The sequence below is a fragment of the Peromyscus leucopus genome, chromosome 8b, assembly GCF_004664715.2.
Source record: "Peromyscus leucopus breed LL Stock chromosome 8b, UCI_PerLeu_2.1, whole genome shotgun sequence".
NCBI classification, from domain to species: Eukaryota; Metazoa; Chordata; class Mammalia; order Rodentia; family Cricetidae; genus Peromyscus; species Peromyscus leucopus.
The window spans coordinates 52510884-52524399 of record NC_051086.1 but is presented as its reverse complement, the minus strand read 5'-3'; the positions used below and the strand labels follow the sequence as shown (position 1 = coordinate 52524399).

Genomic DNA, 13516 nt, shown 5'->3' with positions numbered 1-13516 from the left:
TTCAAGGCCAGCCTGGTTTACAGAGCAAGTTCCAAGGCAGCCAAGGATGCACAGAGAAACCATGTCTCAAGAAAAAACTAAAAGCAAATTAACCCCCCCCCCCAAAAAAAAGTAATAAACCAACCCCCACATCAAAAAAGTTTTGGGTTTGATTGGTATCACACACACATAGAACTAAAAGTGAAAAGTGGGTCCTAGTTTGCTGTGAGAACATCTGGTAGCCACTTGAGGTAGGAGGCTGGTCCCTTCAAGCTGTACAGGACCCTTAGGCAGGCAAAGGACACCACTGGCACTTCAAGCCTGGTTGACAGGCAGAGGACGGTGGCCCTAAAGTCCCTCTGGACCTCAGTACCAGTACCCCTTTCTCCATTACCAAGAGACAAGGCCAAGCCACGTGCTCACCGACTGGCTCTCCCCGTTGGCACTGGCTCAGGCCACAGCAGGCGATGGGGGGAGCTTGGCCTAGCCCCCCTCCCTGGGAGCCAGCAGCACTGAGAAGGGTGGGTGGGAGGGTGTCGGGCTGCCCAGCTCTGACTCTCCTCCCTATCCCAAGAAGCCCTTTCAAAGGATTTCCTGGCAAAGTGCAAGGCTTCAATTCATTCAATTGCCTGGCCCGGGGCCCAGGATGTGGGGATGCTGGGAAGGCCCCACACCTCACCTTAACTGCCCCCGGTTTCCTGGGACCCCAGCTGGCAGGCCTCCCACTGGCCTCTCCACCCAGCAGCAGCCACCCCGTTCCCTGTGGACCCAGGCACCCCGAATCCTTTCCTGTGGAGCAGATGGCCGCTCCAGAGGCTCAGGCTTGCTAAATCAGACATTTAAATCCCGTAATCCTCGGTGAGAGGCTGCCCAGAGGACAGCAGCAGCCGCCTGAGCCTAGAAGTAGGGGTGGGTGAGGACTGTGTGCCAGCCCTGGCAGGGGGGAGGAGGGACAGTCGGTTCCCCGGTTATGAATGGAGCGACCGCTCTCCCTTGTTGTCATGCAGCCCACAGACTGACCCAGTCCCTAGCTTTGTTCCTCTTCTGGAACCCCAGAACTCCACCCCTGACTCCAACACTGTCTGGACTCAGGAGGCTGCCCCTCAAATTCATCCCCGTAACCTGGGGGTCCAGGCAGCCTAGGCTGCTATCAACCCCTCAAAAACCATACCAGTGATAACAAAATTTTATTGTAAAATGAGAGATTGATATATAAAAGAGGGTATAAAAAGGGAGGGGGTGGTGAAGGCAGAAAGGGTAGGCAGAGCTCGAAGACACTGATCCTGAGCAGAGCGGGGAATGAAAATGGGTCTTGGTGGACATGGGACCCTGAGAGCCCAAGATAGAATCTTACAGGGCGTAGGGTGGGGTGAAATTTCATTTTAGGTGCCAGGGTCCAACAAGTGGCTGGATAGGATTTCGCTGGGCCAGCAGAGACCTGGCAACTACCAACCCATCCCCCAACAGGGGCCAGGAACCAGCGCTCACAGAGGGGGCCGCGTCCTAGCCGCAAGGTATAAAAGCCTCACCACTGCATAGAGCCAATTGGAAACTTCCACCCCACCTACAGGAATTTTCTTCCTCTCTTCAGGACTCTCCTCAGGGTCAGAATCCTAAAAGCTGCGTTGGTGCATCCCACCACCCAAGTCACAACGGCGGAAAGGACAGGGGACTGGAGGTTGCTGACTGGGGCAGAGGATGTCAGTCTGAATCAGGCCCCTCTCTCTTGATCATTAGTTTTTTATGACGGGAGGTAGACTGTTCCTTCTTGGACTTCAGGTAGCTGGAGGAAGACAGGAGAGATGGTGTGATAGGAGGTAGCAGTTTGGGCTTTTCTCCTTGATCAAGTCTGGAAGGCTCTAGGTTGGAGGCTGGAAAAACTGGACCTTTTTTTTTTTTTGGGTTTTTTTTTTTTTTTTTTTAAAGGATTTATTTACTTATTTTGTATAGAGCATATACACCTGCAGGCCAGAAGAGGGCACCAGATCTCATTACAGATGGTTGTGAGCCACCATATGGTTGCTGGGAATTGAACTCAGGACCTCTGGAAGAGCAGCCAGTGCTCTTAACCTCTGAGCCATCTCTCCAGCCCCCCCCCCCCTTTTTTTTTTTGGTTTTTCAAGACAGGGTTTCTCTGTGTTGTTTTGGTGCTTGTTCTAGATCTCGCTCTATAGCCCAGGCTGGCCTTGAACTCACAGAGATCCGCCTGGTTCTGCCTCCCGAGTGCTGGGATTAAAAGTGCCGCTCGGTGGAAAAAGGTGGGGATTTAAGAATTTAAAATGGTCTCGCAGAAAAGGTTGAAGCACTTGTGGGAATCAGTTTATCTCTCCTTTCACACCAGCACCAGCAAACCCCCCCCTCCCCCCGGGTCTTGCTATGTAGCCCTAGCTGGCCTGGAACTTGATACACACACACATTTATGAAGACTGCAAACTTCCAATAATGGCCTGACCTCTGCCTCCCTTACTGCTGAGGTTACAGGATCTCACGTGACACCATCCCTTCTCCCTCATTCCACGTTATGAGGAAACTGAGCCTGAGATGGGGGGGTGGTAAGCAGGCCTTCCAGGGCCCATTAGCACTTGGCAGGGTAGAATAACCCCAGACCCCCAAAGAACCACCCCACCCAGCAGAATGAGTCTGCTGTCTTTTACCAGAAAGTGTAAGGTCGGGTGGGGTCACCGCAGCTGGGAGCCGCCTCGCCTCTCTCACCTGGAGTGGGCCCTGCTGTCTCCCGACCCCTTTGCAGTGTGAGCATCCTTGAACTCCAAGGCCTCATTCAGCTTCCGGAACATCTCGAAGCGTTCCCGACCATGGATCTGCGACAAGGGAGGAGGGGATGGGTGTCGGGCAAAGCCACGGAACCGCTTCCATGCCTCTGACAACTTCCTTTCTGAAAGTTGGTCCCCAACTTAAGATGGTATGACTTACAGTTTTGGGGGGTACTTTATGATGGTGTGAAAGCAACGGGCATTCAGGAGAAAGTGTGCATCAAATTTGGGCCCTTTCCAGTGAACGATAACATAGCGGGATGCCCTGTTGATGCTGGCGGCAGACAGACAGACAGACAGACAGACAGCCCCAGCTCTCAACAGCACGATCACAGGGGGAAATTCAATCTGGGAAATGCGCTGTGCTGCTGGTCTGTGGAGTCCTGGAGGTTAGGTGGATCAAATGCACCGTGTGCCACCAGGAATCTAGGGCCTGGTGCATGCTAGGTAAGTATCCTGAAACTGAGCTGTGTCCTTAAACCCAAATGTCCTTTTTTGATTATCTTTTTTTTTTTTGCAAGCTTCAGATTTGCAGCCACTGTCCCCAGTTCTGAGATTACAGGTACGTGTCAACCATGCCTGGCTCTAAATGCATTTTTTACAGATGGCATTTTCCTCTGACGATGAGTTTGCCAGGACACGTTCCTATCTTAAGCAGAGGAGCACCTGTATTATGGTCTAAGTCGGTGTTCTCAAGTTAGGTACAAAGGAGAGCCGCAGTCTCGGAGGCATCACTGCCCACTGAGCATGCGCTCTGAGGCTAATGCCGCCGTAGCTAGAGACAAAGCAGCTGAAAGAGAAATAGTATTTCGTGTACTAGACTCAGAACTTGAACCTGGCAGTAATTCTAGCTTGATACCTGCGAGAGGCATCGACAAAGGCAGTAACAGACACATCTTGGCATGCGACCCCCCCAGTCTTGGTACCTTAAGGGTGAAATATTCTCCGTCGAGTGTCTTTTTCTTTGGCTGGGGAGAGGAGCTGGTGCTGGTGGGCAGCGCTGTGAAAAAGGAAAGCGGAGACAAGAGGATGAGTTTGGGGTGACGCTGAACCCCGTCCTCCACCTTCTCGGCCCTGCCCGCCTACCTCGTTTAGCACTCCCTGGGGGCAGTTCTGGGCAAGGTTCTCCCTTTTTCCGGAAATTTTCTTCCTCCGTGCGACGGTCTCTCCCAGGACAGGCACAAATACGAACCTCAAAGCTGTTCCGTCCCAGCAGGTTCCCACTGCCCGGGGTGAGAAGAGGGGAAACTCAAGACTGTAAGAAAGCTGGTCCTATTCTGAGTATCAGTAAACAACCGGCCCCCCAGCCCAAGGGACACCCAGAAGCCACAGATAGGTGAAGTCCCCGAGCCAGAGAGGGAACGGAGGAGGAGACTTCATTATACAAACAGGGCAAGAGCTAAAGAGGGCTAGCTAGGCATGTGGTAGCCGGTGGGAGCCACGGCACAGGGACAGGCTGGGGAGGAGCTCGGCGTAGCGTGCGGCTGCCTACCTGGGGTCTTCCAGTGTGATGATGGTGAGGATGGGCCGGCGGTTCATGCCGCCCATGCAGGAGCTATTACACATGTAGTTGTAGTGGATAGTGGTACAGTCAGAGCCAACCTGGGGGAGGACACAGCATAGCACACACACAGGACCCAGGCCAGGTCACTCCCCATCCCACCACAGGGAACCTGCAGCAACCAGGCCTACAGCCTCTAGAAAGCCTCAGTTTCAGTTGCTGAGCGGGGCCATCCTACCCACTCTGCACAGCTCCTGGGGAAGAGGGTGCGAGATGAGAAGCCAGCGGGCTGGAGGTGGATACAACACTTGTTTAGCGTGTGTGAGGCTGGGGTGTATCCCAAGCACGGTGATGGTGAGGGGGCAGGACTCAGCCTCTCTGTCTCCCACCTGAGTGGCTACCCACAACCCCTTCCAGCTCTCTTCTCCCAGAGACCCTCTTGTTAGAGTAAACCTCAGGCTGGGCGTGGCAGTTCACACCTACAAGCCTACCACTCGGGAGTCTGCGGCGGGAGGGTTCCCAGAAGGTCAACATCAATCAGTCTGGGCTAGAGCAAATCAAACCCCATCTTCAAACCAAACCAAAAGAACAAACCTCAGGCGGCTCGTACGGCACCACCACACTGTGCCGAAAAGTCTGCCTGTCATCCAGATACTCGGCACGCAAGTTTCCTTCCACCCGGATAAGATGCTGAGGAGGAGCCAAGCCTAAGAGCAATCAAGAACGTCAGAGGCTGGGAGACCCCAGGCAACCAGTTCGAACCCCGCCACCAGCCCGGGGAGCTCACCGTCGCCATCGGAGCAGCGCTCGTGGTGGGGGCAGCGTCTCACAACTTCTGTCATGTGCTGTGACTTCTTGTAGATGGCCATGGCACGGACACGGGTCCCAGGCGGCGGGGTGGAGCTGACCCACAGCTGCACAGGGCACGTCTTTGCCAGCTGGCAGAACAGCTTATTGAGGGGAGGGGAGTACTGTAAGAGAGGAGAAAGAATCGAAGGTCAGGGGACAAGCCAGCTTAGGGACAAGGTTGGAACGGGGATCTGAGGAACAACACTGCCCAGCAGCTACCGGATGCGGGGTATCGCGGTGGAGGGCAGCCGGCAACGACGGGATTGGTACACACCAGCAGCTCTCATTTCCTTCTCTCTCTGTCTTGGGGTTTTCGAGACAGGGTTTCTCTGTGTAGCCCTGGCTGTCCTGGGACTCACTCTGTAGCCCAGGCTGGCCTCGAACTCACAGAGATCCGCCTGACTCTGCCTCCTGAGTGCTGGGATTAAATGTCTGCGCTGGCCTCTCTCTCTTTTTTCCTGAGAAGGGAACCTTACTATGTAGCCAAGGATGGCCCTGAACTTTTGTTCCCCCTCTCTTAGTCTCCCCAGTGCTGAGGTTATAGGTGTGTGTCACCCCGCTGGGACCTGTTTTTGTAAGAAGGAGTCTTGCTATACTGCTCAGGCTGGCCTTCAGCAATCCTGCCTCAACCTCCCAAACTGCTGGGGCTCCACTGTATGCCACCGTGCTGGCTTCAGAAGAGCATTTTCAAAAGCCAAGAAAGGAATTCAAGGAAAGAAAGTTCCATGGCCCCCTGGAGAGATGCAGAGAACCGGAGAAGAAGGATAAAAGGCCAAGGTCCAGGGGGAAATTAAACCCCGAGACATACATCAAAGTCCACCCCCAAAACCTAGACAGAAAAAAACAGGCATGGAAAGGTCACATGAAAGTCACCGCCCGAGGGCCACTGACCGTGCACGTGACAGATTTGGCCGTCCCTGAGTGCAGGAAGCCCAGACGGAAACCATATTTGCCCTGGTAGGTTTTCTGGGATGGGACAGAAGACGAAAGGGGCCAAGGAGTGGCTGGTGCCGGGGCCACCGGCAGGGGAGCCTCTGGTACAGGGTCCTCGGCGGCAGAGGTCGCTGCTGACACTTGGAGGGTCTCATCTGGGCCTTCTAACCAGTTTGCAACATCCTGGGACAGGAACAGATCCTCCATGGAATTAGAGGACAGCGAGGTGGACTGTGGATGGGCCAAAGGAGAACTTCAGTTCTGTGCTCTCAGTCCACCACCCGCCCAGCCCACCCAGCCCTCCAGTCCCGTTCTGCCCTGATCCTTACCAGAACGTTGTTTTGAGGAAGTCTGTAAGACAAGAGCAGAGAGTTAGCACTTCTGACCGCCTTTTTTTTGTAGACAGAATCTCACTTATCCCAGGCTGGCCTTGAACTTGCTGTGTAGTTGAGGATGACCTCAAACTTTGGATCCCCCTGCCTCCACCTCCCAAACGCAGGGATTACAGGCACCCAAGCCCATATCATGTTTCAGCACTGTTTTTGTTTATCATAGGCCTCTGCTGGCAGACAGGGTGCTTGGGGTGGGGGAGGGATGGTGTACCTTAGGGGCCCCATGAGATCTACTCACAGTTTCCATAAGTCTGAAAATGTCTCCTGACTGAGAGGGGGCTCAACGCTGAGGTCTGACTGTGGCTCCTCCATGGCAGTATCCAACAAGTCAGCCAGGCTTCTGTGAGAAGAAAGGGAAGGGCCGGGTCTGAGACAGTCTGTGAGGGGACACCACTTCCCGAGCAGCAGGGAGTGGGCAGCTCTTCTGTCTCTTCCCAGGTTGCCCTAGCCTTGGCCTGGCCTCTGACCAGATTCGCATTAGGCACTTCCCACCTCAGGAGCTCTCCTCCACCCACAGCCTACAACTCTCCTCCTCCTTCCCTTTGGGGAAGCACACCCCCCCCCCCGACCCCCGTTATCACTCATCTCTCTCTCTCTCTCTCTCTCTCACACACACACACACACACACACACACACACACACACACACACACACGATCCCACTGCTCACACCCTCTTTAGGGCAAATCTCCAAGAATGACCACCAGTGAGTGTCGTCCTTCCTGTCCCCTTGGGACGGCTCCCCAACCCCTTACAAATCCCTGAAGAATCAGCAATGTCCCTACATTCCAATGTCCCTCTCTTTGGGCCCTAGCCAGCTTCCCCGGCTCAGTGGGTGGTGATTCCTTCTACAAGAGCAAGGTTCCTGTTGCTCTTCTCCCTGTGGCTATGAGGTAGGCTCTTCCTTATCTTGTATGCCATAGCTCCTCAGGAATGCTCAATCGCAGCCAGCCAAGCTCCATCAGGCCACACCATTATATTCTTCACAGCACTTAAGCTGTATGGTACTTTCTCTTGCTCGTTATTATTATTAGCCATGTGGCTATGATCTCACTTTCTCCCAGGCTGGCTTTCAAGCGGCCGCACTAGGCTATCCTTAAAACAAGAATTACTTCCTTATTTAAACATTTACTTATTTGTTGTAAGTGTACTTGTGTGTGTGCCAAGTCGAGTGTGGAGATCGGACTGCAGGATTTGGTCCCCCCCCCCTTCTACAAGGTGGGTTCTGGGGACTAAATTCAGGTGTCAGGATTAACTACCAGGGCCCTGTGGCCAGCGCCCCGGGACATCACACATTTCCTTTCTCTCTAACAATACCGACAAACATTCCAGGGCGATTGCTGCTAATGCTGATTATAATCTTAACGTCTACTTCCACTTTTCTGTAGCTTGAGCCCGGTTCATTGACTTAGGAGTTGGAGAAATCTCTTCACATGGGCTACCCTATCTGTCTGACAGTCACACCTGCCACCTGACCTGCAGAGGACACACAGAAGGCAAAGGAACGAGCGTTTGTTAAAGATGGCCTCCCAACGATCCTGTCCACCACAGGCTCTTGTCAAGGCAGGTCTTAGCTGATGAAAACAAACGGAAGGACACTGTAGCCCTTCACTCTGGGTACTGAGGAGGCTCTGGAAAGGGGTGGGGGAGGCCCAGAGCCTCTTCAGATTAATAATTAAAACCACAGACATTTATGAGAGGACGTTCAGAAGCCAAAGGTCCCCAGTCAGACATTTCACTCTTACATTTACCGTAAAATCCTGCCTATCTGAAAGGGCTACCTTTTGGCCTTTTCATTTCCTTGAGATCTGACCTTGGGGGAGCTCGGTGGTGGACTAGTTCCTTAGCTTGTGAAGCCCCAGGTTCAGCGCCCCTCACCCTTCACACACACACACACACACACACACACACACACGTAAACGGAGACAAGTGCCTGGCGTATTAAGGGCTCAGCAATGTTAATGTGATGGCCTCGTTTGCTCTATGCGCTAGTGGGGCCCCTGTGGTACCAACTGCTCCCCATTAATCCAGTTCACCTCGTCAGGGAACTGTGCTGTGTGTGCTGGGACGGCTGTCCAATGTCTCCGTCTTCCTTCGAGGGTGCCTCATAAGACACAGGAGGTCTCCTTGCTCTATCACCAGGTCGTTAGGAGTAATTATGTTTTCAGGGTTTCCTTACAAAGAGCAGTTGCCAATATAGACCCCTTTGATTCGGAACTTATCAGGAGGCTGCGATATTAGGATTTTATCAAGCCAATGGTCATGAAGGCTGGATGTTTAAGAAAAGTGCCAGGTGGGAAGGTAATAAAGCCGGAAGAGGCCCGCTACTTTCAGGGACTCGCTCATTTGATCCCGAGAAAGCTAAGCAGGAGCTATTAACAGACGGAGGAGAGCTAAGGGAATGAAATCATGTATCCAGGATCTTCAAGCTGAGGCAGGATGGCTGGAAGCGTTCAAGGCTTGTCTATGGCAACCTTCCAACCCGCCAAACCAAAGCAAACAAACGCCATTGGCATGGCCGCCGCCACCACCACTGCCACCAAAGGAAGGGAACCCGGAAGCCACACCCTACTCCGAACAAAATTATTCTCCTAATGTTTCAGAGTTTAGTATAAAAATCTTCTGGAGCTGGCTGTGTAGCTTGGTGGCAGAGTTCTTGCCTATGATGTCCAAGGCCCTGGGTTCAACTCCCAGCGCTGGAAAAAAAAAAGTCAGGGACACACTGCTGGTTCTAAAAAGTAACAAGGCAGTGTCTGGGGCGGCTGAAAGCAGGCTTCTCCCTACTCAGCAAAACCACTTCTCAGGTACACTTCCTAGAAAAGCTGACATGACCAGCAGGAGGCTGGCACCAAAAAGCGCTCCTCTCAGCGCTCCTCTGGATGCGGAGCTAGAGAAATCACACCTGAAAAATGCTTCGGAAACCTATTGGGTGAAAAATATAATCTGCAGGAAAACTCAAAATAGTTAATGAAAATCAGAAAATATATGGGTTCGTGACTGGAAAAGGTACTGGCTACCAAGCCTGCTTACCCCAAAACTCATGTGTACACACACACACACACACATCCCAGCTAAATAAATAAAAGCAGACCATTATTTTTTATGTACTTTTATTTTCTATTTTGAGTCTCTGTAGACTGGCTACACGGCAATTCTCCTGTCGCAGTTTCCTAAGTGTTGAGACTACAGGTGTGAGCCACTGCATCTAGTTTAGAACTCTTTTCTTTCCTTCTTTTTGGTTTTTCAAGACAAGAGTTTCTCTGTACAGCCCTGGCTGTCTTAGAACTCGCTCTGTAGACCAGGCTGGCCTCGAACTCACAGAGATCCACCTGGCTCTGCCTTCCAAGTGCTGGGATTAAAGGTGTGCGCCACCACTGTCCAACAAGACTACTTATTTTTATAAACATGTATGAAAATGTGTGGAAGTCAGGGCGAGCAAAAATTCACAAACCTGTGAAAACCTGTGAAAGTCTCAGGAAGAGAGTTCATGGGACCCTGGCTGACCACCAGAGAAGGCTTTAGTTTTATTAAACAAGAGGGTAGAGGGAGAGGGAGAGGGAGAGGGAGAGGGAGAGGGAGAGAGGGAGAGAGAGAGAGAGGGAGAGAGGGAGAGAGGGAGAGAGAGAGAGAGAGAGAGAGAGAGAGCAAGAGAGAGCAGGCGCATACACTGTTTATGTAACTAAAATGTGGAAACAAGAGAAAATATTCAATGTTTGCTTGGTAAATTTTCAAATAGCCTCGTAACCAACCCTCTCCTACACCAAGACAAAGACACTTGGCCCATTCCATCAGCTAAAGACAGAAAAATAAGCAACAAACCAAACCAAACCCAACAAGATGTTACTTTCCCCTAAAAGTTTACCAGTTTTATGTGTAGGTCTTGAATCCCACCAAGTTAACACTAAGGAGTCAAAGTTACTTTTGTCCCTTCCAAGGTGAGTTTCTCTAATGAGTCAACACTTGAGCACCTTGGATACATCACTTTTGGAATTTATTCCGTGCCCGTGCCCCTGTCCCTTTCTTGAGACAGCCTCACAGTGCAGGCCGGCCTTGTTCGTTCCTGGACTGCCTTAACAACTGCGGTAGCGCTGGATTCTAGGCACTCAGATTGTTCCACATCACAAATGTAACGGAAATAAAGGGATGGAAAAGGCCGAGGTCCAGTCAACCGCCATTTCTCTCTTGTTGAAGCATTCACAGGACTTTCGTGTGAATTACAGAGATTTGTTTGATACACAGCAATCCATGGTCAAATCACATTTGGTCAAGATGGATTGACTCATCCTTTGTTTTCGTGGTTCTGGGGTTTAAACCCAGGCTTCAGGCATGCTAGGTGAAATACTCTACCACGTATATCTCCCAACTGTTTGGTTTTTCTGAGACAAGGTTTTGCCATGCAGCCCAGGATGGTTTCCAACTCAAGGCAAATTCTCTTGTCTCAGCATCCTCGGAGTCCTGGCACTGCAGACTCGCACACTGACCCTTCCTTCCAGTAGAAACAAACGCCTCCTAGGCTTGATTTGCTAACACATGTTAATTTTTGTACTTCTTTTTTTTAAAAAAAATTAACTCATTCATTTTAGGTGCACTGGTGTTTTGCCTGCATGCATGTCTGTGTGAGGGTGTTGGGCCCCCTGGAACTGTGAGCTGCCACGTGGGTGCTGGGAATTGAACCCGGGTCCTCTGGAAGAGCAGCCAGTGCTCTTAACTGCTGAGCCATCTCTCTGGCCCCTGAACTTCTTTTTGAGACACTGTCTAATTCATCCCAAGTTGGTCTAGAACTACAGAGCCATGGATGACCTTGAACTTCAGTTCCTTCTGTGTCTACTTCTGTGTGTGTGTGTGTGTGTGTGTGTGTGTGTGTGTGTGTGTGTTTAAAGACAGGGTCTCACTGTATTGCTCAGGCTGATCTTGAACTCCCTGTATGTATCAGACGCTGGTTTGGAACTTGAGACCCTCCTACTTCTGGCTTTCTAAGGCTGCTAAAGCACCACTGTGTAATGCAGGCCCACGTCTGCGCTGAACATTAACACATTCAGCTTTTTGAGATAGTGTCTCACTGCATAGCCGGACTGTCTGGAACTCTCTCTATTGAGACCAGGCTGGCCCCAAACTCACAAGATACCTGCCTCTGCCTCCCTAGCGCTGGGATTAAAGGTTAGCAGCACCCTGTCTAGCCTGGCTCCAACACTATAACATTATTTGAATAGCATTTACATTACATGGTCTTAAGTAAGCTACAGATGATTTAAGCATAGATTACAGGCGTATACTACCCATCCTGGATCTCAACTCCCCTGCACTAAAACTGAAGACCTTTGTAAATAAAGGCTAGCTCTCGAAGTTGTTGTTGCAAAAAAAAGTAAACAAAATTTACATATTTCTACATTTGTAAACCGGGGAGGGGCTCAGGGGCACTCCCTTTTTAGCTTTGGATTGGAGTCTTTTCACATTCAGAGTCCAGTCAAGGGATCACAAGAGCTGGGAGGCTATCTGCATAACAAAATAGCGACCCCCCCCCACCCCCCGGGATGGTCTGGTCTAACCTTCACTAACTCGGTTCCCTTCCCGGCTAAAACTTCAAGGGTAGTCATTTGTATACTTCTCTATAAATTTGAATTTCTAGTCTGCCACTGAGTTTTATGCCTGCAGCCACGAAAAAACATTTTTTTTTTCCGGTCTATCCATCGTTCACTTATTTTGTCCCTTCAGAGGGACTAAAAGAAATTTATTCCCCTTCACAAGTGCTGTGTGGAGATACTACTTAAGAATAAGAAAAAAGGCGCACAATGTCTAGTGCGCGGCAAGAAATTCTAATAAAATGACCTGCTCTATAGATGGACGATGCAGGGCCAGGGGATAGTCTATCCTGGAAGAGTCCTGCACAGGGCGACTGCACTTAGGATCTCAGGGCGCCCGTGGCCTAGGCACGCCCCTTCCGCTTTCAGGACGTGTGGAATGCGTTCAGCAAGGGAATGGCTCACCCCAAAACCGGATACTAAGTAATTTGTTTTTCCGGCACCAAAAAACGACCTATCCTCGCACTCTTTTAAATAAACACCTCCTCCTTTGCAAAAGCAAGCAAGTAGTCCAGGAAAACGCGATGATCGAGGATAGCAGTTTTCCTCAAGCAACCGCACCAGTCTAGAATACATGTCCCCCCCTTTTTGCTCCCCTCTCGTCGAGTGAGCAGTGAGCTGCTCCGGAAAAAAAAAAAAAAAGGTTAAGAAAAGAAACCGGAAATGCTCCCGCAAGCGGCAGAAATGCAGATGTGGAGCCAAACAATAACAGGGTCGGCGGGCCTTTCAGACCAAGAGATCTCGGTCGGTCCCGAGGACAAACACTTCTTATTGTCAAGACTAACAGTTTTTTCTTTTGGATTTTCTTCGACTAGCAGGGTTGGGGTGCGGCTGGAAAAAAAAAAAAAATCACTCTAGGGACAAAGGTCCGGAAGTTGCGGGACCGTAGCAGCTAGGGCTTCCCGAGTCACCCAGATTTAATTAAGGAATGGAGCCCGAGGTTCCAGTAGGATGCTGTGGGCTGTAAAGTCTTAAGCTGTGGACCTCGAATCACGGTGCTTTGTGCATGTTATTTCCGGGGCTTCCACCGCCCAGCAGCGACTAGATAGGTGTGCATCTGGGGTGGCAGAGAGAAAAGCCCTTAGTTCGTCTCAGCTGCCCCCAAGCCCCCTATCTACTTTTCAGGTGTTCGGCTGGTTGGTCCTAGGAGCCCCATCATCTACATCATCTCCAACATTGCATTCCTGTTCATCCCGCCAGCCAAACTCTCATTGCCCCCACCTCGCCCAAGCCGGCGGAGTCCCCCCCACTTCCCCACCCCCAAACCCCACGATTCTCTCTAGCCTCAGATGATGCGAACCGAGAGCCGGTGACTCAGAGAGCACTCATCAGGCTCAGTCGGTAACTTACCGGGTCTCCAGGGGAGCGTGTCACGCTGCTGGAAAGGAGGTTCCGGACCCGGATGCCGGGTGCTCACAGACCCCGGTGCTACCTGCAGCCAGCTGCAGCCAGGCCGGTGGCACTGGACTCAAGCACAAAACTTTTAGTATGAGCACATGGGAGGGGAAAGTCC

General features: G+C 51.4%; 1 protein-coding gene across 1 annotated transcript; it reads right to left on the bottom strand.

Moving 5' to 3' along the window:
- Positions 1-1147: 1147 nt before the first annotated feature.
- Positions 1148-13482, bottom strand: Tp53 (tumor protein p53). Its single transcript, XM_028869449.2, has 11 exons — positions 13354-13482; positions 6664-6765; positions 6363-6384; positions 5992-6264; positions 5039-5222; positions 4846-4958; positions 4243-4352; positions 3837-3973; positions 3677-3750; positions 2692-2798; positions 1148-1762 (listed from the first exon to the last, which is right to left on the bottom strand). Exons 2-11 carry the CDS (start codon positions 6735-6737, stop codon positions 1681-1683), a joined length of 1176 nt encoding a protein of 391 aa, XP_028725282.1. The 5' UTR covers positions 6738-6765; positions 13354-13482; the 3' UTR covers positions 1148-1680.
- Between the last annotated feature and the right edge of the window lie 34 nt (positions 13483-13516).